Raw genomic sequence first — 23,536 nt, forward strand, 5'->3', positions numbered from 1 at the left:
CTATAGTTACCTCTACCAGTGAGACTTATGCTTCCATATGTTTTCCTGTTACTAATTAGTGGCCTTTATTTTCAGCTTTAAAAAGTTGCGTTCATTCTTGTAAGGCCAGTTTAACTTTTGCTTGTCTGGAAAACTCTTTAAATTCTGAATGACAACTTTGCTGGTAATTTTGTCTGGAAGTTTTTTCTTTCAACTCCTTGAATATATCATGCCACTCCCTTCTAGCCTGCAAAGTTTCTGCTGAAAAACTTGCTGATAGTCTTATGGGGGTTCTCTTGTACATAACTAGTTGTATTCTTCTGGCTTTTAAAATTCTCTTGTGTTTTTACTTTGAACAATTTAATTATAATGTGTCTTGGTGTGGGTATCTTTGGGGTTTGGTTTATTTGGAACTCTCTGGGCTTCCTGGATCTGGATGTCTGTTTCCTTCCTTAGGTCAGGGACGTTTTTATCCCTTTTCTCTCTCTTCTCTTTCGGACCCCTATAATGTAAATGTTGGTTTGCTTGATGTTATCCCATAAGTCCCTTAAGCAATCTTCACTTCTTTTCATTCTTTTTTCTTTTTACTGCTCCAGTGGCTTGAGTTTTACTGCCCTGTGTTCAGGTTCACTGATCCTTTTTATGCTGTCATCTACTCTGCTGTTGAACCCCTCTAGTGTATTTTTCAGTTATTGTATTTTTCAGCTCTGTGACTTTTTTCATACTTCCTTATATTGTCTGTCTCTTTGTTGAAGTTCTGTGTTCATCCATTCTTTTCTCGAGTTAAGTGAGCATCTTTATGACCATGATTTTGAACTCTTTTTAACAGGTCAATCACTTATCTCCATTTCATTAATGACTTTTTCTGAGGTTTTATCTTGTTCTTTCATTTGGAGCATATTCCTCTACTTTTTCATCTTAATTTTAGACTCTCCCTGTTGGTTTCTGTGCGTTAGATAAAAGAGCCACCTCTCCCAGTCTTGGAGGAGTGACCTTGTGTAGGAGATGAATCTTACCATTCAACCCTGCCTTAATCTTGGTTGTCTCTCAAACCTTTGTGATTGTCCCTCAAACCTTTGTGATTGTTCAGACTATTTTATTTTTAGTGGCTTCCAGTAGTTGCAGGTGGGTCCAGACCTGTCAGTATTCTATAGGGAAGGGTCTCAGTCATCAGCTTTTAAAGTATGTAAATACACAGTCTTGTGGGATGACTAGCAGTAAGTCCCACTGTCTACCAGAGCCAGGTGATCTAGAGGTGTCCCTTGGGCAGCAGTGACAAAAATCAGGATACCAGATGAGTATACAAGTTCCTTTCTGGAAGATACCAGAGACTTGGAGTGAGGCAGAGGGTGAACACACAGATGGCGTCCACTGGCTTCTGTCCTCAGAGTGTGCCAAAGCAGAAGCTGGCCCCTTAGGCTGAAGCTCCAGGAAAAGCAAATACACCTCTTTCACAGAAAGACTGAGGGTGTGTTTCAGTTGGCTGGCTGTGTTGTGCCCCAGGGTTGGTAGCCAGCCAAGAACTGTGTTTGCCCCCAGAGCTAGGTGATGAAGAGGTGTCCCCTGGGTGGCAGCCACAAAAGCCAGGGCACCAGACACACATAGAAGCTACTCTCTGAGAAACACTGGTGCTCTGGAACACAGCAGAGGGACAGCACAAAGACAGTGCCTGCCCTGTGAGGTCTCTGGAGAGGATTACAGTAGACCCTTATATGTGTGTTTAATTAGAAGCCTGCCTCTTAGGTTGCAAGCTATAACTATAACTATAAATATGCACATGTCATAGGGCTCAGCCCTTCTACTCCTAGGTATTTAACTAAGAGAAAGGAAGGCATATATGCACACTTACACATGAGTGTTTACATCAACTTGTACTAGTCTAAAACTAGAAACAACCCATTTCCATCAATAGGTGAAGAGATAAACCATGTTGTATCTGCACAATGGAATACTAGTCAGCGATAAAAAGGAATGACCTGTTGACAGACACAACTTCATGGATGACTGCTGAGTGAAAAGCCAGACCAAACAGAAAAACCCTACATTGTATGATTCCATTGTATAAAAGTCTGGAAAATGTAAACTGTAGTGACAGCAGATCAGTGGTTGCTTGGGAATGGGGCTAGAGGGTGAGGGAGGGATGAATTATAAAGGAGCATGAGGAAATTCTGGGGGTGACGGATATGTTTATCATTTTGAGGTCATGGTGTCTTGAGTGTACACATATGTCAAACCTCATCAAGTTGTACATCAAATTTGTATGTCAGCTATGTCTCAACAGAGCTGTAAAAAAATGAAAATTTAAGTGCAGTGGTTACGTGGGAAAGGCAGAGGGACGTACGGGGGAGGAACACTTCTTTTTTCAGTTATATATATTCTTTTCCATTATGGTTTATCACAGGATATTGTATATAGCTCCCTGTGCTACACAGTAGGACCTCATTGTTTATCCATCCTGTATATAATACTTTGCATCTGCTAATCCCCAACTCCCAATCCTTCCCCTCCACCCCGCTTTGGCAACCACAAGTCTGTTCTCTATGTCTGTAAGTCTGTTTTGTAGATATGCTCATTTGTGTCGTATTTTAGATTCCACATATAAGTGATATATGGTATTTGTCTTTCTCTTTCTGACTTCGCTTAGAATGAGAATCTCTAGGTCCATCCACCTTGCTGCAAATAGCATTACTTCATTCTTTTTTATGGCTAAGTAGTATTCCACTGTATATATGTATCGCATCTTTATGCATTCATCTGTCGATAGACATTTAGACTGTTTCCATGTCTTGGCTATTGTAAATAATACTGCTATGAACATAGGGGTGCGTGTATCTTTTCAAATTATAGTTTTGTCTGGATATATGCCCAGGAGTGGGATTGCTGGATCATATGGCAACTCTATTTCCAGTTTTTTGAGGAACCTCCACACTGTTCTCCACAGTGGCTGCGCCAGTTTACATTCCCACCAGCAGTGCAAGAGTGTTCCCTTTTCTCCACACGCTCTCCAGCATTTATTGTTTGTAGATTTTTTGATGATGGCCGTTCTGACTGGTGTGAGGTGATACCTCCTTGTAGTTTTGATTTGCATTTCTGTACTGATTAGCGATGTGCATCTTTTCACGTGCTTATGGGCCGTCTGTATTTCTTTGGAGCAGTCTATTTAGGTCTTCTGCCCATTTTTCAGTTGTGTTGTTTTTTTGTTGTTGAGTCGTATAAGCCGTTTGTATATACTGGAAATTAGGCCCTTGTCAGTGGCATCATTGGCAAATATTTTCTCCCAGTCTGTAGGTTGTCGTTTTGTTTTGTTTATGGTTTTGATTTCTGTTGCCTTGGGAGCCTGACCTAAGAGAACAGCGGTACAATTTATGTCAGAGAATGTTTTTGCCTGTGTTCTCTTCTAGGAGTTTTATGGTGTCATGTCTTATATTTAAGTCTTTAAGCCATTTTGAGTTATGTTTTGTGAGGGTGTGTTCTAACTTCATTGATTTGCATGCCACCGGGGAAGGAACACATTTTTAATGATACTGATTGGTGTTCATATTGTTACATAAATGAGTGAGTAAGAGGGCCAACCTGGAAGAGAATACAAAATGAAAGCAATTTCAAATTGCTGTCCACCACCAGCACCTCCTGTAGTTGACGTTCAGAGCTGCAGCCACCTCTGCAGCATGGCTCTTCGCAAAGCTGGCTGGCTGCGGGCACCTGGCCCGGCTGCTGCACCCACTGTAGCATCTAGCACGCTGCAAACAGTCCCACACTGCCAGGTGGACTGTGGGCACAGGGAAGAGAGTCCAGCTTGCTCTGCATCTCTTGCTGGCCCCGTGAGCAGAGCCTTATATTTCAGCATGTTGTGGTCTCTGAATCTCCTCTCAAATTCATCTTGGTTGTGGCCAAAACAGCACTTAATATTTTTCACACCATGGGTTTTGTGTCATTAACAAAAATCTGAGACTTGGGTTGATATTTCTTACTGGCACATTCTTTAAAGGCACATGGAGATATATTTAACATGCTTTCCGCTTCCTAGATTTATTCCAGTCAAACCCAATTTCGTAGTAAAAACCCAGGAGGAGGGCTTCCCTGGTGGCGCAGTGGTTGAGAGTCCGCCTGCCGATGGCACGGGATGCGGGTTCGTGCCCCGGTCCGGGAGGATCCTGCGTGCCGTGGAGCGGCTGGGCCCGTGAGCCATGGCCGCTGAGCCTGCGCATCCGGAGCCTGTGCGCCGCAGCGGTGAGAGGCCCGCGTACCGCAAACAAACAAACAAACAAAACCCAGGAGGAATTCTTTGGAACTTCCTGATTGACCTTATTCTTGCCTCTCTGTCTTTCTGCAGATCTGAGTTGTATCCATTCTCATCAGCACTCACTCACTTAGGACTTTGCAGACGCAGGACTCCAGAGTGATCAGACTCCTCAAGTGAGTAGTCCCAGCACCACCAGTCTGTGGAACCGGGGATGTTCCTGTCTAACTGAAATCACCGTGGGCATCCCTACGGTACCCTGGGTGGGGATAAGCACACTTCTCAGAGGGCACAGACTATAAAGTGGTATGAAAGACTATATAGAGATTATATAATATTGAGTGTCTTTTATAATAACTACTGTACTAATGAAAGAATATAGATGTTCAGATGTTAAATTTTAATTCCAATACATCTTAAGCCAGTGGGATACATCTTGGAGCTTAGAATTGGCTGAGGAAGGTGAAGTAATTTAGCCACACCCAGGGGCAGGTCAGCTAAAATGCTCATTAACTTAGACGAATGAATTTTTGAGACCATGGCCTTCAAATTGCCTAGGATTGTTTCCATGGAAATGACATAGCACCGGTGTTCAAATGTCACAAATATGATAGAGTTAGCTGTTTTTTAAATTATAAAGGGCTAAGGTGACCATATGTCCTGGCTTTTCTGTAACTGATCCAATTCAGTATCTCTTTAGTCTGCAAAGGCCATGCATTGGATGTATTACCTAAAGCGATATCGTTTTTATACTTTGTAAGTATAATCTATGTACGATCTCTATGTCTAGATTTAGGTTTAGGAAAATCTGGCCATCGTGGCTGTGGAGGTAGGCAAGAGAAGTATGTGAAAGAACATGGCCACAGAAAGGATCACAAGTTCTGATTTCTTCCTGATTACCAGGGAACACCACTCCCTTCAATAAGAGCAAGACCCTGCAAGGTTGTTGTTCAGGGAGTAGTTGGGCTTCCTTCTGTCTTTAACTTTTCCTAAAATAGGATGACTTTCTATTTAGTGCCTTTAAAAAAAACAATCACCAGAGTGCTGACTTTTACATTGGTTTCGCACATTGGCATCTTAGACTACTGTTCCCAACTACTAATCGATGAGAATGGTTTGTCTATGTCCTGGAAAGCACACGCTATTATAGAAGATAAGCACTTCTAATCCTTTTACCTCCCCATTCCACAAACACTGCCGAAGGCTGTGATGAATCAGTAGCGTTTAAAGTACTGACATACACCTGTATTTTGCAGGAAAGTGACTGTAATTTCCAGTTCCTTGGTGGAGGAAAACAAAACATTCTGGTCTTACTTCCAATGATGCAAGTGTGACTGCTGGCGTCTTCATGAGCTCCAGAGGTCACAGCACGCTACCACGGACTCTCATGGCCCCTCGGATGATTTCTGAGGGGGACATAGGAGGCATTGCTCAAATCACTTCCTCGCTCTTCCTGGGCAGAGGCAGTATAGCCTCCAACCGGCACCTCCTCCAGGCTCGTGGCATCACCTGCATTGTTAATGCTACCATCGAGATCCCCAATTTCAACTGGCCCCAGTTTGAATATGTTAAAGTGCCTCTGGCTGACATGCCTCATGCCCCCATTGGACTGTACTTTGACACCGTGGCTGACAAGATCCACAGCGTGAGCAGGAAACACGGGGCCACCTTGGTGCACTGTGCTGCGGGGGTCAGCCGCTCGGCCACGCTCTGCATCGCATACCTGATGAAATACCACAACGTGTGCCTGCTGGAGGCGTACACCTGGGTGAAAGCCCGGAGGCCCGTCATCAGGCCCAACGTGGGCTTCTGGAGGCAGCTGATAGACTACGAGCGCCAGCTCTTTGGGAAGTCGACAGTTAAAATGGTACAGACACCTTATGGCATAGTTCCAGACGTTTACGAGAAGGAGTCCCGACACCTGATGCCTTACTGGGGGATATAAGTCACCAAAGCCTGCATCAGCAGCCCCTCGAGCAGTACCAGCAGCTGCTGCCCGCGTCTGCTCCCCTCTTCACCTTTCTTTCCAAATGGTTGACTTTTGGTTCTCCCTGAAGTGTTTTTTACGCTGGGTGTTCATGTCTATCTTAAGAGAGAAGGGAGGGAGGGGGAGGAACGTAAGGGGAATGCTTACATGGCTACTGACATTTTTAAAACTAACATTTTGGAATAGTGTTTATGAAAATCTTTAACTGGCTTTTAATCCTTTTTAACAATTTGAACAGTTTAATAAACTGGTTCTGCTCTATTCTCAATCCCATGCCTTTTGGCATCATGGGAGGAGCTCAGTGCAAAAAATCACTCTGGGCCCCGATTAACCCTTTAGATACAAGCTTTGCCCAAGGCTGCCGACCAAACAAGTGCTTAGGGAACATTGATACCAGTGTCAGTCTCTACTGGATCAGCCCTCTTTCCTTTCCTCCTATTATTTAGTGACTCTGTAAGTTAAAAAACAAGCCTTTATTATTTAGCTGTTAATTATAATGGAATCTGCAAACACTCTGTTGGAATCAGTGTGCCCCAGGACTATATTAGCATTATTTTTAATAAATATATCTGCTTAACATATTGGAATTTTTACTGATAAGAATTTCAGGGTGTGTATGTGTGTGGATGAGGGAAGAAAGATGCTCTCCAACAGCTATTAAAATACGGCTCCTGTGATAATTATGAATGCTCCTTAAATCAGACAGACATCCCACTTGACTCACGTCAGGACTGCCCATCCTTGCAGATGGGCAGATGTTAACCTCATTCACAGTGTTGGAAGAGTAGAAAACAGCACAGTGTACACTCTAATAAAAGGTACAGTTTTCAGTTGTCTCTTGGGAACTGGAGGGCACCAAAGCAGTGAGTCCTCCATCAAAGAAACTTATTTTGTTTTTTTACGTATTTATTTTTGGCTGCACTGGGTCTTCGTTGCTGCACGCAGGCTTTCTCTAGTTGTGGCCAGCGGGGGCTGCTCTTCGTTGCGGTGCACAGGCTTCTCATTGCGGTGGCTTCTCTTGTTGCGGAGCACGGGCTCTAGGCATGCAGGCTTCAGTCATTGTGCACATGGGCTCTGGAGTGCAGGCTCAGTAGTTGTGGCACAGGCTTAGTTGCTCCGCGGCATGTGGGGTCTTCCCGGACCAAGGCTTGAACACGCGTCCCCTGCATTGGCAGGCGGATTCTTAACCACTGCGCCACCAGGGAAGCCCCCAAACTGGCTGGGACTTGGCAGAAGTTTCTATTAGCTCTTCTCTATTGCACGCTCCTGGGAAACCACTGGGCGTTACCAGGTTGCTCCTTGCTTTTATAGGGGAGCTGCTTGTCCCAGCAACGGCTTTGTTTTACTTCATTTCCTTGCTTATCTGTAGAAGAATTTCCTAGATTTTCAGTCTGTTTGTTTGGCAAGAAGCCCTACATATAATGCCAGTGGCCACATATTTCTATACATTATATCCTCCAGATTTTACCTGGTTTGTGGCAATGGTTTCCCTCTAAAGTCCACCTTTTCTTATTTTATACAATTTGCCCACTTTTATAAACATGCACCATTACTGTCTAGAAGGGAAAATTAAAATGAAATTAATAGTTTCTATGGGAAATCAGGGCACCCCATAAATGCCTCAGCAGCACATGATCAAAAATCAATCAGAAAAAACAAACTGGCTGTGGAGGCTACGGCTTCTACAGTATGAAGGCAAACTCTAATAAGGCTGGTAGTCTCTGGATAAATGTGCAAAACTCAGATTGTACACAGCAAGAAAATGTTCTTGGTAATTAAGAAAGATTTCCTGCAGAAATCCTGGCAAATGCCGCTACTGGGATGTAACTTAGCACTCGGGAAGCCGAACACCTTTCCAATCTAAATGTTGGAGTTTATTAGCTAAAGGTCACGAAGGAAGGTACGTGACCTCCAAGGTGTGACGGGATGTTTTGTAGTGATCCCCAGTGCAGAGCACACATTTCAGATTTCTATAACATAGAGGCCCTATAATCTTTTCAAATCTTAAGAACACGCTAGTCATTAAATAAAAGGCAAGTCGAAGGCATCTGTAAATCAGCAAAGAATTATGCATATGCACACAAAAGATACTCAAATAATTTAAAGTATGCAACCTATATGAACTAACTAGCAGCCACAGGAAAAATAAAGCAGGGATAATACCCTCATATACCCTGTGCTGCTTCTACCTCAAGCATGTCCAGACAAAAATGACACACTAAGCCGTAAAAAATTTAAAGGCAAAATACAACACCAAAACAGTGCTTACCAACTGCCACTCAAGAAGGGGGTGAAGCAGCTTGCACAATGCACTATATGGAAGTAAGTAACCTTGGTTACTGTTTCCAAGGACACTGGGCTCTTGGCTAGCAAGCGCTGAGGTGAAGCTGCATGCAGTGTTGACTCATTTTAATAAACCTGCATAAAGAAAATCAATGCAACGGTATTCCACACTCCCCAGATCTTTACTGGTGGATCTAATAAAACATTTCCAGTACTAAACAGATACTGAAAGTAGTGAATACTCTTTATAGCAAAGGCTTTTTATTAATGTCTGCAGTATTTTCCCCTGGCACCTCCCGTGGAGTGACCAAACCTATCATACTTGGTAAGGTCAGCAGTAATTATACTTAGGAATTTTATCTGAGGCATTCTGGAATATATCTAGAAATGGAAGCCAATCTAGTTAACAGGTGAGCATACTTTGTGAAATGTCATCAATATGGACCACTGTGACAGAATAATAGTCCACACAGCATTTCCAAAAAATGTCTCTGCAAGGTAAATTCTGTCAAACTGGGAGATACTTCTTGTCACAAAGGTAGATTTTCTTATCATGGTCTATCATGGAATGTATAAGACCACTTAGAAGGCTGCTGGAAATTTGGTGCCGTGTTGAAACCCTAGGTGCTGCACAGGCTAAAGTGGAACCCAGAGGCCTCAGGCAAAACCTGCTAGAAACCAGCCCACTTGTGTTGTCACTAACACCCACTGGCTCTGTGGAGGGCAAAGGTAACGATTCAGAGACAGCTGTCCCAGGCATTAGTAGCTGGGGATGGTATCATCTGGAGCAAATGAGAAAAACAGATTTACCTCATCAACAGTTCTCTGTGCACTCGGGCGCGCAGCCAGGTGAAGCAGAAGCCGCATCAGGAGCTCGGGAATGAAAATGTCTTCTGCCTTTCTTGGAGCGGAGGGAAGTAAGAGGTAGTAAGGTGGAACAAAACAATTTCCTCAAGTTTTGTCCTCAGGAGGGAAAATGATCTAATTAATTATGTAAAGCAGCAATTACACAGACAAAAACCAACTCTTCCAGCTTACAAATAAAAACTAAGTCTAGGTCAGAGAGCTTAAGCCATACAAAGTGAAACACACAAGATTCAAAATCTCTTGGTAAAGCACGTAATTAACAACTGAGAGAAACGTGTGTCCTAGTTTGGCGGGTTCTTCCCAGGAATAACATAGTCTTTAACCACTTGGCTTTTTCCCCCCTGATTTTATGCATTCATTTTAAGTGGCAAAGAAAATTCCCTATACCAGAGCGCATAAGCCTTTTCCTTCTAAAATTCAGTGCTGTTTTTGAACAGTTTCCTGCCTTTGCTTCTAAGTCATGTGCCTCTACCACAAATACACACCTTACTTTTCTCCTTGCTAGGCCAGGAGCTCCACCTTCTAACCCTGAATTAATTTCCCGGTCTCTCACAGAGATACTGCGGTATTGGTCCCTGCACAGTCATTTCTGGAAATTTGGCTAGAGGCCTCTGCAAAGAGATTTCATTCAGCTGGCTTTCCAAATCTCATCTGAAAAAAGTATCACGTTCACAGTCTGTGTGTGAGGTAAAACAAGGCTTTCACTGAAGGCGCCTAAGGGCAACGATATTCACCCCGATACACTGAGATTCAGGCCTCTGTCAAAATGAACATTCTTCTCACTGCAAAGTTCCCAGGCATGTTTTGAGAAAGTTTTCTTATAAGTTGACAGTCTTAGAAATGAACGAAAAGAGAATTGGGTCGGTTGCGACAGTAAAGCTGGTAAGTCTGCCCTCACCCACCTGCCATTGTCCAATGGAGAGAAACAATTTTTTCTATAAAAATACCAGTTTAATCACAATTTCCCCTTTTATTCATTTCAGATATTAACAAACTAAATGCGGATAAATGCATTCTGCTTCACAGAACAGTAAGTGTTCTAGATACACACAAACACTGGATCAAAACATCCTTGCAACTCCAGTCCTATAGCAATAATTTATTTTTCTTCAAATGTCAATTCTTCACAGTTTCAATACTGCAGCAGCAAATATTCCTCAGATAAAGAAAATTGTGGTCCATGTTTTAAAACATCTTAAGAGAACTAGAGATAAGTCAGCAAACTTCCAGTGCAGTTTGGGTAGAGCAGTTTTAGCTCGAATACCAAAGACTGGCTGTGGGAACCTGGGGGCAAAGGTCGTTGGTGGGAAAGACTGGGAACTTCCGCAGCACTTCCTCCCCCGCCACCTCCTGAGGATTTCTTCACGTAGATTGATGGCGGTGGGGGGAGCTCTGCAGCATTCGCATTCTGTTTATTGGTCCCTGTCACCCCAAGGGGTGTGATGGAAAATAAACAAACTCAGGCAGTACTTCCCACAGGAGCTTTCAGGAAATTTCAGAGCAAATCAGGCAGGATGAGGCCGGGAGGCTTCGGTTCGACACAGTTGATCCAGAAGTTGGCACAGCTGGCATGATACTGGTGTCCTCCATACGCCAGCTTGAAGCTGTCCGTTTCTGAGTTGAACGCCTGCCGGGAAGAAACAGACATGGGGGGCCAGTCAGGCTCCCTCAACACCTGGGCGCTGACCAGCAGCCAGCCTGGACCCCTCTCCAGCTCACAGAGGCTGAGGCCAAACTGGCGCACACACAAAAGCCGAGCAGGTGGCTACAGGAGTTCAAGCGAGAAAGTTTTTCGCCGCTAATTAAAGGTATAAAAATATCTTTACTGTTAAACCCAGTTTCAGCAAAAGGAGGCCAAACTGTTCCTAGAAAAGGCAGACAGAGGCTGTGCGGGTCGGCAGGGGTCCTGACACTGGACAAAAACAGCCACGGGCTGGGGATCATTTTGATCTCTCTGTGAAGAAAGCAGCCCTTCCCTGAGGCTGGCATTTGACTATAACATGCCTTAAGTTTCTGAGGCTGATTACAGTCCTATCATGAAAGCAAATGAAAGATTAAAGACTCTTAGGGTCTAATGCCATTCGGAGCTGATAACCAAACTGACATCATTAAAAAGTCCAAATAGGTATAGGATTTGTAAAAAATAAAGATGTTAAACACAGCAGAATGATTTCCAGATGAATAATGCTTACCGGTAAGTTACAGTCAGCCAGGCCTAACCTCAATCACTTCCGGGGTGTTTTGTAAAGCTCAACAAGTAAACAAATAAATAAAGCTCTAAACCCCAAACAACTTGTTTTTGTCTGCTAACGGCCAAGTCCTGAAGCTCTCTGATCTCATTCTGTGTGTCACTACCACTTCATCTTCCAGAAGCTGCTCTTCCTGTTACCCTGTTCATCCCAGAGGAAAATAACCGCAACACCAGAAGCCAGCTATGAGCCACAAGCATGCACAGCAGACGGAAGTGGACCCGCACGGACATGTTAGTTGACCGAATCAAACACTATGGGAACGAAAAGGACTCAGCAAAGGATCCATGATTGGAACAGCTCAGGATGGCAGTGGAATCATCGAATTTGCCTTCCACACTCAAAATTAAGATGGAGACGCTAAGATAACGCGTAACTGGTTCATACTTTTTTAGGATGTTCTTCTGCAGGCTTCTCTTCTTTCTGAAATAACGTTGAAACCATAAGGTCAACAAAATTCCCAGAACAGGGCCTCTGGCCTCCAAACGAGTCCTTACAGGTTTAACCTTTTCTCCTTGCCACCCCACTGTGCAGAGGGTGGGCAGGCACGTGCCAACAAGCCCGCTCCTTAGAAAGGCAGGAGCTGCCTCCACCCCTCGACAGCTCCCCACCGCTGCCCCTTTGAAAGAACATGTCTGCTTCTGTGGTCAGATTTCAGGGCTTGATAAACTCCCCTCCTCTGGTCACAGACCTTGCGGAGAAGGGCCAGATGGGATTGCCTCCTGGGTCGGTCAGGGAAGCAGCCCGTGCAGGGGAGCGGGGAAGGCGGGTGACTTACCCGGCTCCTGGAGTCCACGTTTAAAAGGCACACCCCACAAGCAAGCTCCTGAGCGTTTCTAATCCCGGGCCGTAGCATACAAGAGGAAAAATCCAGTGAATTTTCATCAGGCTGTGAGGACAAGACAAACGGGTAAGAAGCCAGGAGTTCCACACGCTGCTGGTTTCACTCCCTGATCAAACATCCCAACAGGTCCAGCAGCAAATTCAGTCCACTCTCTACCACCACCAGTACAATTATTCCATTTCCCAGACGTTTACCGAGTACCTGCCCTGCTGTGTTCTAGTTGCTAGGGATGTTAGGATGAGCACAAAATGGTCCCTGTCCTCTGAGAGCTGTTTTGGGTCAGGGCGAGGTGGGTGTCAGGCCACACTGTGCCACGAGACCCACACTAGGCCTAAGGACCGAGCGCCGGAGCACAAGGGGGAAGGGGTGGGGCACTTACCCGACTCAGGGGGAAAGGAGCGTGGTGGCAGAGAACGCTTCTGAGAACTTCCAAACACGGTGGCTGAGTCCTGATGGGTGTTTGCTAGGTGAAAGGGGTAGGGTAGGATGAGGTAGGAGAGGGAAGGGTATCTACTCTATGTAGAATAAGCAGCCTGGGCAAAGGCCTCTAAGCAAAAGATCAGGTATGAGAAGAAATCTAGGGAGTGGGAACCAAGCTTACGGAAGGAGGGAGGAGATGAAACTGGAGCACGAAGGCCCTGAAAGGAATATGAGGGGTTGAGACTCTATCCTGGGAAGCCCTAAGGGTTGTAACTAGATTGTAACAGGATCAGGTTTGTACTCTGGACAGAACCCTCTGGTTGCAATGCAGGCAGGCACTGAACTGGGGGTCTGGGCCTCTGTTACAAGGCTGCAGTAGCGAGATGGGTCCTGAAGGTCAGAACTGAGGGAGCAACAGTGCGGAATGGAGAGAAATGGACACATGAAGAGCTATTAAGGCCGAAGAATCAATAGGCCTGGCGGATCTGTTAGATGTGTGAGGAGGGGAGGGGACTGGGCAACTGAAAGGATTCACCCTAACGGGGCACGTGAGAGGAGAACCAGTTTGGGGATGGAGACTGGGGAGAAGAGTTCAGTTTGGTACAAGCCGAGTCGAAGCTGCCTGTGGGATAACTGAGTTCTGATGCTATATGAGCAGGCAGATGGATATACAGGCCTAGCACTCAAGAACGAGAGATCTGGATGTTATCGGCTAGGGAGAATAAATATATTAACAGCTAACAGGTCAAGTCTTTACCTGTGCTAAGCAGTACACTAGGCTCTTTACATACATTATTTAATTTATTCCTTACCAAAAAATCTATGAAATAGGGAGCGTGTCACCCAATGATGAAAAGCCCAGTGATTGAAAGCTGTTAATTTCTTAAAAGTTAAAATGCACATCTATTATGTGAGCTTGCAATTTCTAGATATTTTTATCTAAGAGAAATGAAAACATGTTAACAAAAGTCTTATACAAGAAGTGTTCATAGCAGCTCTATTCACATTAGCCAGAACTGGAAAGAGCATGCATCTTTAAACAGAAGATGGATTCAGACAACATAGTGTATTAATACACTGGGATATTACTCAGTGATAAAAGGGATCAAACGGATACACACAACACAGATGAATTTTTACAACATGCTATGTAAAAGAAGCTGACACAAGAACATATACACTACATAATTTCATTTATATTAAGTTCTAGAACAGGCAAATCTATGGTGATGGAAATCTACAGAAAATGGATCACTGGCTGTTTTTGGAATCAGATCAGGGGACTGACTGGGAAGGGGCAAAAGGGAACTTTAGCGGGTGATGAAAACACTCCATATACCGATGGGGTGTGTGCTACATGGTTGTGTGCATTTGTCAAAACTGGTCCAACTATACATTTAAGATCTGTGCATTTCATTGTATATATGTTATTCCTCAACTACGAAAAACACTTGAATAATAAAACAAGACAAAAACAACCAAAGAAAAGCAGAAAAAACAAAGCAAAAAACCAGAATGGTAGAAAACATTTGCAAATGATGCAACCGACAAGGGCTTAATTTCCAAAATATACAAACAGCTCATATAACTCAATAGCAAAAAAACAACCCAATCGAAAATGGGCAGAGGACCTAAATAGACATTTCTTCAAAGAAGAAATACAGATGGCCAATAGGCACATGAAAAGATGCTCAACATCACTAATTATTAGAGAAATGCAAATGAAAACTACAATGAGGTACCACCTCACACCAGTCAGAATGGCCATCATTAAAAAGTCTACAAGTAACAAATGCTGGAGAGGGTGTGGAGAAAAGGGAACCCTCCTGCACTGTTGGTGGGAATGTAAGTTGGTGCAGTCACTATGGAAAACAGTATGGAGGTTCCTCAGAAAACTAAAAATAGAATTACCACAGGATCCAGCAATCGCATTCCTGGGCATATATCCAGACAAAACTATAATTCAAAAAGATATACACGCACCCCTATGTTCACAGCAGCACTATTTACAATAGCCAAGACATGGAAACAACCTAAGTGTCCATCAACAGATGAATGGGTAAAGACGTGGCACATATATACAATGGAATAGTACTCAGCTACAAAAAAGAACGAAATAATGCCCTTTGCAGCAACACGGATGGAACTAGAGATTATCATACTAAGTGAATTAAGCCAGAAAGAGAAAGACAAATACCATATGATATCACTTCTATGTGGAATCTAAAATATGACACAAATGAACCTATCTATGAAACAAAAACAGAATCACAGACATAGAGAACAGACTGGTGGCTGCACAGGGGGCAGGGGTTGGGGGAGGGATGGACTGGGAGTTTGGGGTTAGCAGATACAAACTACTACATACAGAATGGATAAACAACAAGGTCCTACTGTATAGCACAGGGAACTATATTCAATATCCTGTGATAAACCATAATGGAAAAGAATGTAAAAAAAAGAAGGTATGTTATGTATAACTGAATCACTTTGCTGTACAGCAGAAATTAACACAACATTGTAAATCAATTATACTTCAATTAAAACAATTAAGAAAAAAAAGATTTTGGATTCTTAATGTGTAAAAGTTAGGTATACATGAACTAATTTATTTTTCTTATATATGCTCTAGAGCAGAGTTTCTCAAACTTGGCACCATTGACATTTTAAGCTGGATAACTGTAAGACGAGCTTAAAAGACCTGTAAGACCTGTCCTCTGCATGTAGGATCCCTGGCTAATTTGGGGCAAAACTGCTCCCCTCCCCGACTATTAAGAACTGACTTTCCAAAGAGGAAGACGTATGTGTGCACGCATATTAATACATATATACACATAAACCCACACACGTATGTAAGCTGATTATAAATTTTACTGATATAAAGAATGTGTAGCCCACAATTTACAAATAATAAAATATACCATCATCTTTACTGTAGATTCCACATAGTATCTTGTTCTCACAAAATGCTTTCTTGGATTTTTGCCCAACTCTTAGATCAACAAACTTCGCTTGCTTTCCTGAAAGAGTGTTAGTTCTGAGGTGAAGGCTGATGTTTTCATGTGAAGGACTAGGGCTAGACTGAAATGACTCAGACCTACTTCAGAACTTCACTTGTCTGTCAAATATATGAGTGACTTCTTTGCTGAAACAGATAATAGTTCTTGAATACTGGAGAATCTTTCCTCAACTTTTGGTTCTACTCACAACATAATGGCTACAGACACAGCATACTTTTAAGTTTAATCTACATTATTAACATTTTCTCTATCACCTTAAGTCTAGACAATCAACAAAACAAGTCAAGCCCTGATTTGAAGCATTTGCTGATTTCCATGGTATAAATGCTCCCCCTATGGTCGATTTCGAGCTACCAGTGTGATGTCACTGAACATGGGGTTGGGAAGAGATGCATGCAGCACCGTCATACAGTATTTCCACATATGGATACAATGGACTAAGGTGACCAACTTCCTGGTCTGTGCCAGACTGTTGCCATTTTAGCTCTGAGGACACCCCTCGGTTCTGAGCAAACCGGGACAGCTGGTTGTCCTATGACAGACATCAATAACCTCAAACACTAAGGACAAAGCAGGTGGGAAAGGAAGTGAAGATGGAAGGGAGTCGATAGGAACAAAGTAAAAGGGTCCATTGTCCTGTCTTGAGAACCAAAAACAAGAGCAGAGCAAGTCAAGTGTGAGAAAGTTCTAGAGTTACCAAGTTGGGCTCAGAAAGATGTCTGAGTTTAAGATTGCCCAGGCTCTGCAGTGTGATGTGATAACACCGTCCAGTGTAATCATGCAAGTGGGTGGCTTAAGTGAAACAGAGACAAGGGGCTTGTAGTCCAGAGAATCAAGGATCTGGGAGCCTGGCGTGTTGGCTGGTTTTTCCTCATGAATACTGAGGTGACCAGGATGATGGCAAATTGGACAATAAAATAACAGCTACAAGTTCTACAGTTACTTTAGGCTGAACCACTGAGAAGTTACTATACTGTCTTTGTATTTGCAAAACTGTATTCTTCTCCCTAGAAAAATGTGTAGATTATATATGATATTTCTCCAACCATTTCTTTTTAATATGAAATAAGTATCTTTTAAAAATATTTATTTATTTATTTGGCTGCGTTGGATCTTAGTTGCGGCACTCAGGATCGTTGTTGCGGCATGCGAACTCTTAGTTGCAGCATGCATATGCGATATAGTTCCCTCACCAGGGATCGAACCCGGGCCCCCTACATTGGGAGCGTGGAGTCTCAGCCGCTGGACCACCAGGGAAGTCCCTCCCCATCCATTTCTAATTTGAAATAGTAAACCATGTGCTAGGTTCCATAAACCTCTCTTAAACTAACCTGAGCTGAATCCATTCGGATTACCCTTAAGGAAGGAAGGATACACAGTTCTCAAAGAAGAAAAAGGGAGGTGGAAGTTTCAACTGTGTGAACCTACATGGCCTTAGCCAAGCCAGAGGATAATTTGTTTGTTTTTTAGTGTAATCACGGCCAATTTGGTCAAACCTAGAAGCAGGTGGAATTATCATCTGTCTGCTGTCCAATTCTGTCCTTTGTAAAACAGTAACAATTTCACTTGCCCTACCTCCCTCCCTCCTTCAATTGGTGTTAGGACCCTCACAGATACATAAAAAGGGCTCTGGAAAGGAGAAAATACTCTAAATGATCATCACAATTATTCACTTTGACAAAATCTAACAAGCTTTTTGAAGAGGTTAAAAACATAGTAGTATGTCTATAATCTACATTATAGACATTTATCATGTTACTGAATGAGGACTAACTGAGAAATAATTAGAACCCGGGGAAACTCTGAATCTTGAAATCAAATCCAAGTTAATGAAAGCCCTTTTAATACCTGTTCACCAAAGGAATAAAAGACGCCAATGAAAAGGTCATCTCCACTGAAAATCATAAGGCTCTGCATAAATTACCCTGTAGTCAAATTAATCTTTCAAACGATAAAATTAACCTTTATAAATACACATCTATTAGCAGGGAGATTATTGCAGTACACAGTGTGACACCAATCAAATGGCCCGAATTCTATAAGGAGGTATGCCCTCTACAGGCACCTTAAATTGTGTATCACCTACTTTAACTGCCAAGTATGTCACGCATTTAGTAAAGATTAAAAACCCAGCTATATTAGACATGACCTGCATACACTGACAAGTCCCAGAGTCAGACCGGGATATATAATCCTGAATCTTTAGCCAGTAATAAACTACTAAAATGGTATTCAAGAAAATCATTATTAAGGAAGAAGAGTTTGGTAGTATTTTAGTGTTACCAGTAGACTTATTCTCCTTCTTCCAGACAAATGTAGGATGGGCCTTCCCTGTCCTCTAAATTAGGCACAGTCGTGTAACTTGCCACGATGTTAACAGACTGTGAGTATAAGTAATATGGTCACTTCTGGAAGGAAGCAAGACCAATGTGCTATTTGTCATGTTCCCTTGATACTCCCATAGTGACCAACTATGTTCCACTCGGTGTTGGCTCTATCAACCCAGATCCCGGAGTAAGGAGGACATGGCATAGAGTCCCTCCAACTTGAGGTGGACCAGGAGCTAGGAATAAAGCTCTGTTGTTTCACATTGCTAAGAACCGGAGCTGGGAGGTGTTGCTTGTTACCGCTGCAGAACTTAATTTGACTGATACAAAGAGTGATCTAGACACAGGTTCCACAAGCAATTCCACACCTTTGATTTTGGTTACAATGGGTTTTTTTTTTCTGGTAATTTTTCCTACTGCTACTATAACAAATTAGCATAAATTTAGTGACTTAAAACAACATAAATTTATTCTCTTCCACTTCTGGGGGTCAGAAGTCTGAAGTGGGTTGGCAACACTGTATTCCTCCTTATCCAAGCTCTAGGGGAGAATCTGCCTCTTTGCCTTTTCTAGTTTCTAGAGACTGCCTGCACCCTCTGTGGACCACGGTTCCATCTTCAAAAGCAATAGCGTAGCATCTGCCAATCTCTCTCTCTGCTTCGACTGTCACATTGCTTTTTCTCATTCTTATTCTCCTGCCATCCTCTTACAAGGATCCTTGTCATGCCTCTGGGCCCACCCAGATAATCCAGGATAAGTTTCCCATCCAAAGACCCTTAACTTAATCACATCTGCAAAGTCCCTTTTACCACATAAGGTAAAACATTCACAGGTTCTAGGGATTAGGACGTGGACATTTTAGGGGGGTGGGGAGGTGTTATTCTGTCTACCAAATCCACCTTCTGCCAACTGAAGATAGCCGTGCAGAGACATGATTAAGATTCTGTCTCTAAAACACTGTGCAGACTGGCAAGATGACAAAAATGCTATCATTACTAACAAACAAACTGTTCTGGGGCTTCCCGGGTGGCGCAGTGGTTAAGAGTCGGCCTGCCAATGCAGGGGACACGGGTTCGAGCCCTGGTCCGGGAAGATCCCAAGTGCCGCGGAGCAACTAAGCCCGTGCGACACAACTACTGAGCCTGCACTCTAGAGCCTGTGAGCCGCAACTACTGAGCCCTCATGCCACAACTACTGAAGCCCACGCGCCTAGAGCCTGTGCTCCGCAACAAGAGAAGCCACTGCAATGAGAAGCCCGCACACCGCAACAAAGAGTAGCCCCCGCTCGCTGCAACTAGAGAAAGCCTGCGTGCAGCAATGAAGACCCAACGCAGGCAAAAATAAACAAACAAACAAACAAAACAAAACAAAAAAACTGTTCTCCTGACATGCCACAGCAATGGGAAGTAAGTACTCTGAAATTCACTGCTTATTTTACATCAAAAGGAAGTACAGAAGAATTTTATTATACTGAGAGTAATAGTGGAATCACAGAGCCAGGGTGATTTTCAGTTGACCACAGGTCAGGAGAATAACAGTCCTGTCTCTTCTCGTAGATTTTATATGGAAAAAATGGATTAGTCTTGTTTTTCAGGACTAAGTCTTGGTTACCAAGCTACTGAACTTCAATTCAATCCACAAGCATGAGACAAAACTTTAAGATAACAATTCACTCATCTCACTAAAATAAGGGCTTTTTATCTCTTGAGAAAAAAGTTCCTTCAACCTGTGCCCGGAGGAGACAGGCTTTTGCCACAAGAGGGAGTTTTAGTCCATGAATAAAGGGAGCATGAAAGGGAAAGGCAAATGTTTGCTAGTATCACTTCCAGCCTAAAGAAATGTTAAGGAGCCACAATTTGGAGGTTAAGACTGTGTACTCTGCTTTCCTTAGCCCAAGCTGCATCCTGGAACCTTTTCACTGGAGAAAATTAATGCAGCCTCCTTTTGATGGGAATAGTTTCATGGAGTCTCTGTTGGAAGAAACGAGTCTTTTTTTTTTTTTTTTTCCCAGTACGCGGGCCTCTCACTGTTGTGGCCTCTCCCGTTGCGGAGCACAGGCTCCGGACGCGCAGGCTCAGCGGCCATGGCTCACGGGTCCAGCTGCTCTGCGGCATGTGGGATCTTCCCGGACCGGGGCACGAACCCGTGATCCCTGCATCGGCAGGCAGACTCCCAACCACTGCGCCACCAGGGAAGCCCAGTTCAAGTAAGTTTTATAGACCGAGGACCTACTAGTTATCAAGAGGAAATGCCATGGTATAATCAGGAAAAATACCTGAGTAAAGAATGATTATTTTTCTGTCACAGCTAACCTGGTGAAAAAAGCAACTATAACTGGAATAGCATGGGTAATTGGAGAAACAAAGACTCCGCGGCGGTCACGTACAACGTGCAACGCATTCCTGTGTTGTCCAGCGGCAGATACCTGCCCTTCCCTGGTGCCTAAAAACTGTCAGGTAAAAATCACTCTAGCATCTAGACATGGATGCTAGAAATGGATGTTCCTAATGGGAGTTTGAAGGAGAGGGCAAGAATGCCTGTCCACTCTTCCCACTTACCTTCTATTTTGCCATGTGGAGGGATTTAGAACCACCGTAAGTGAGAGGGCAACACTCCTAAGTTAGATGTGTGACCAAGCCCAACAGGCTTCCTTTGAAATCACAAAACCAAATTCTATGGCTTCTTTAAAAAGGTCTGAACGAAACTAATCCTTAGTGTAAAAAACCAGAACATGACTTATCTCTGAGTGGGGTGATGACAACAGAGGAGCATAAGGAAAGCTTCTGGGATGATGGGCTATTCTGTATCTTGATAGGGGTATGGGTTATATGAGGTATGCATATGTAAAAAACATTGAGTGGTATAACTAAGATTTTTGCATTTTACTGTATATATATTTTACAGAAAAAGAAAAAAGAAAAGAAAGGTCTGGAGGGGCAGAGTCAAGAAGGCAAGCCTTTCTCATGAGCAAGATGTACCAGGATGAAACTGACTTCCATTTCACCCACTGACAGCAGCTCCCTTAAAGCAGTAATCCAGGCCAAGATTCTCCCCAAATATCCTTTGCTCCAAACTGAAAAGGACTAATACATAATGAACCTGGTTAACACACTTGGTCTTTTGTGATACCTTTTCTTTAAAGAGTTCACGGCAAAGAAAGATGCTTTGCAACCACAGCCATCTTTTTCTTTTTCTTTTTTTTTCTGGCCCTGCTGGGCAGCTTGTGACACCTTAGTTTCCCGATCAGGGATTGAACCTGGGCCCTCGGCAGTGAAAGCGCCGAGTCCTAACCACTGGACCACCAGGGAATTCCCACAGCCATCTTTTTCTTTTTCTTTTTTTTTCTGGCCCTGCTGGGCAGCTTGTGACACCTTAGTTTCCCGATCAGGGATTGAACCTGGGCCCTCGGCAGTGAAAGCGCCGAGTCCTAACCACTGGACCACCAGGGAATTCCCACAGCCATCTTTTTCTAATAGCACCAGAAGAGGTGGGTTTGTCTAGAAGTCTAGTTTTCAAAATGTTAGTTACAAGAAGAAACTGCCTGTCACCAGAACAAAGAAACTTAAAATCTAAGTGGCAAGGGGGACTCTTTTAAGCTACTCTATAATCCTGGGATACGAACAGGGGAAAAAGTGTACAGAAAAGAACTTGACTGTTTACAGCAAGTTGCTGCCAAGATAGACTCCTGGTGTTTCATCTCATTAACCTTGATGCGAAATAATAACCCACTCTTCCCCAAAAGGCTTTTGCCTTTCTGCTTTTACCCATCCAACTTGCCCATTTCAAGGCGGCAGCAGAATATAGTGGTTGAAAAAGGAGACTTAGGACTTTCAGACTGAGTCCAGGTCTCACCAATATCTCTGTGCCTGAGTTTCTTCATCTGTAAGAAAGGGGGAGAATAACAGTATCTACCCTCAAGACTGCTGTATTAATTATATCTATGTAAAGAGTTATGAATAGGGTCTAGCACACAGTAATCACCAGTAGAGGTTGGCTAATGATGATGCCGATATTTAGGCTTAATGTGGTCATATCAGCACAGGGTTAGGAGCATAAGGTGGGTGAATTAGGAGAGACCCAGACCCACACTGATCTCTAGATTCCTAAAGGTGAGACCTTTGTGAGACCGAGAGGCTGGGATGAACTGCGATGCTAACAATGCAAAGGGGACACACCTGGTAACATGTCCCTCTCCATCCCACAGCCTCACAGGCACGCCACGTACATTACCAGCCAACCAACTTCATGCGTAGCTGGAGTTAGGAAGTATTTTTTAAAAACACCAGGGTTTTATCACCCAAACACAACCCTATCACTATTCTGGCATATTTCCTAGCCCTGTAGTAATAGTTCCGTGTTATTTCAAACTTTATGCTTCTTTAAAAAATGGCGGCCTAACATCCTAGTATGAAGAGTCACACAACTAATTCTCCAGATTTGGGCTTTTAGGTTATTTTCAATTTTTCACTTTTACAGAGAACAACTTGTGCATTTAACTTGCTTCTTTTTGTGAGTTTGTACGTAGAACTCTTGCCTTAGGCAGTTTTCCGAGAAGTGGAATTACCAAGTCAACTGCTCTGAATGTTTTCAAGTCCTTTCATTCATTCAGCACTTACCGGGTATTTACACGGTGCCTGGCCAGACAGAAAATGAACAAAATGTGGTCTTGGTCCTTGTTCTCAAGGAGTTCACAGGTGGAAGGGAAAGCATGTTGCCAGACACCTTTCCCATAGGGTGGTACCAATTTCCTAATCAGGGCTTTCCTGGTGGCGCAGTGGTTGGGAGTCTGCCTGCCGATGCAGGGGACACGGGTTCGTGCCCCGGTCCGGGAAGGTCCCGCGTGCCGCGGAGCGGCTGGGCCCGTGAGCCAAGGCCGCTGAGCCTGCGCGTCTGGAGCCTGTGCTCCGCAACGGGAGAGGCCGCAGCGGTGGGAGGCCCGCGTACCGCAAAAAAAAAAAAAAAAAAAAAAATTTCCTAATCAATGAATTCCTAATAAATTCCCTAAGAAGTAGTCCAATTTTACCACATCAACACAATCAGCATTCAAATAAATAAACCAAACCCCATACTGGGTTTATTAGGAGGTAAAAACTGAGATCTTGTCTTAATTTGAATTAATGTTTACTGCTTAGCTGTGCCTCCTCTATGAATCACTTCATGTTTTGGTTCCGATTTTACTGGAAGCTGGTACAGTTCTCAGTAATTTATATGTTTTCTTTACAGAGCAAAGACTTGCGGTCACTGTCAGTATGCGCTGCCACACGTTTTTTCTCGTTTACCATTTCATCTATTTTTTTCCCGCTTGGAAGGATTTCCACTA

General features: G+C 43.5%; 2 protein-coding genes across 13 annotated transcripts in view; one reads left to right on the top strand and one right to left on the bottom strand.

Annotated features, from left to right (window-relative positions):
• Positions 1-3,389: 3,389 nt before the first annotated feature.
• On the top strand, positions 3,390-7,133 carry DUSP14 (dual specificity phosphatase 14). Its single transcript, XM_024757739.1, has 2 exons — positions 3,390-4,395; positions 5,476-7,133. The coding sequence occupies exon 2, from the start codon at positions 5,568-5,570 to the stop codon at positions 6,162-6,164; it is 597 nt and encodes a 198-aa protein (XP_024613507.1). The 5' UTR covers positions 3,390-4,395; positions 5,476-5,567; the 3' UTR covers positions 6,165-7,133.
• A 3,167-nt stretch (positions 7,134-10,300) lies between these two features.
• Positions 10,301-23,536, bottom strand: part of SYNRG (synergin gamma) — an 87,486-nt gene continuing 74,250 nt past the window's right edge. For 5 of the 12 annotated variants that reach the window (XM_024757727.1, XM_024757738.1, XM_024757734.1 and 2 more), the window contains 4 exons: positions 12,829-12,912; positions 12,384-12,494; positions 11,993-12,028; positions 10,301-10,983 (listed from right to left, as the gene is read on the bottom strand). In XM_024757727.1, coding sequence (XP_024613495.1) covers positions 10,852-10,983; positions 11,993-12,028; positions 12,384-12,494; positions 12,829-12,912 — 363 coding nt within the window. In that variant the 3' untranslated portion in view covers positions 10,301-10,851. The remainder of the gene's footprint in view (positions 10,984-11,992; positions 12,029-12,383; positions 12,495-12,828; positions 12,913-23,536) is intronic. The other 7 variants (XM_024757731.1, XM_024757737.1, XM_024757735.1 and 4 more) reach the window with 3 other exon arrangements.

The sequence above is a fragment of the Neophocaena asiaeorientalis genome, unplaced genomic scaffold (genome assembly GCF_003031525.2).
Source record: "Neophocaena asiaeorientalis asiaeorientalis breed wild unplaced genomic scaffold, Neophocaena_asiaeorientalis_V1.1 scaffold327, whole genome shotgun sequence".
Taxonomy (NCBI): Eukaryota; Metazoa; Chordata; class Mammalia; order Artiodactyla; family Phocoenidae; genus Neophocaena; species Neophocaena asiaeorientalis.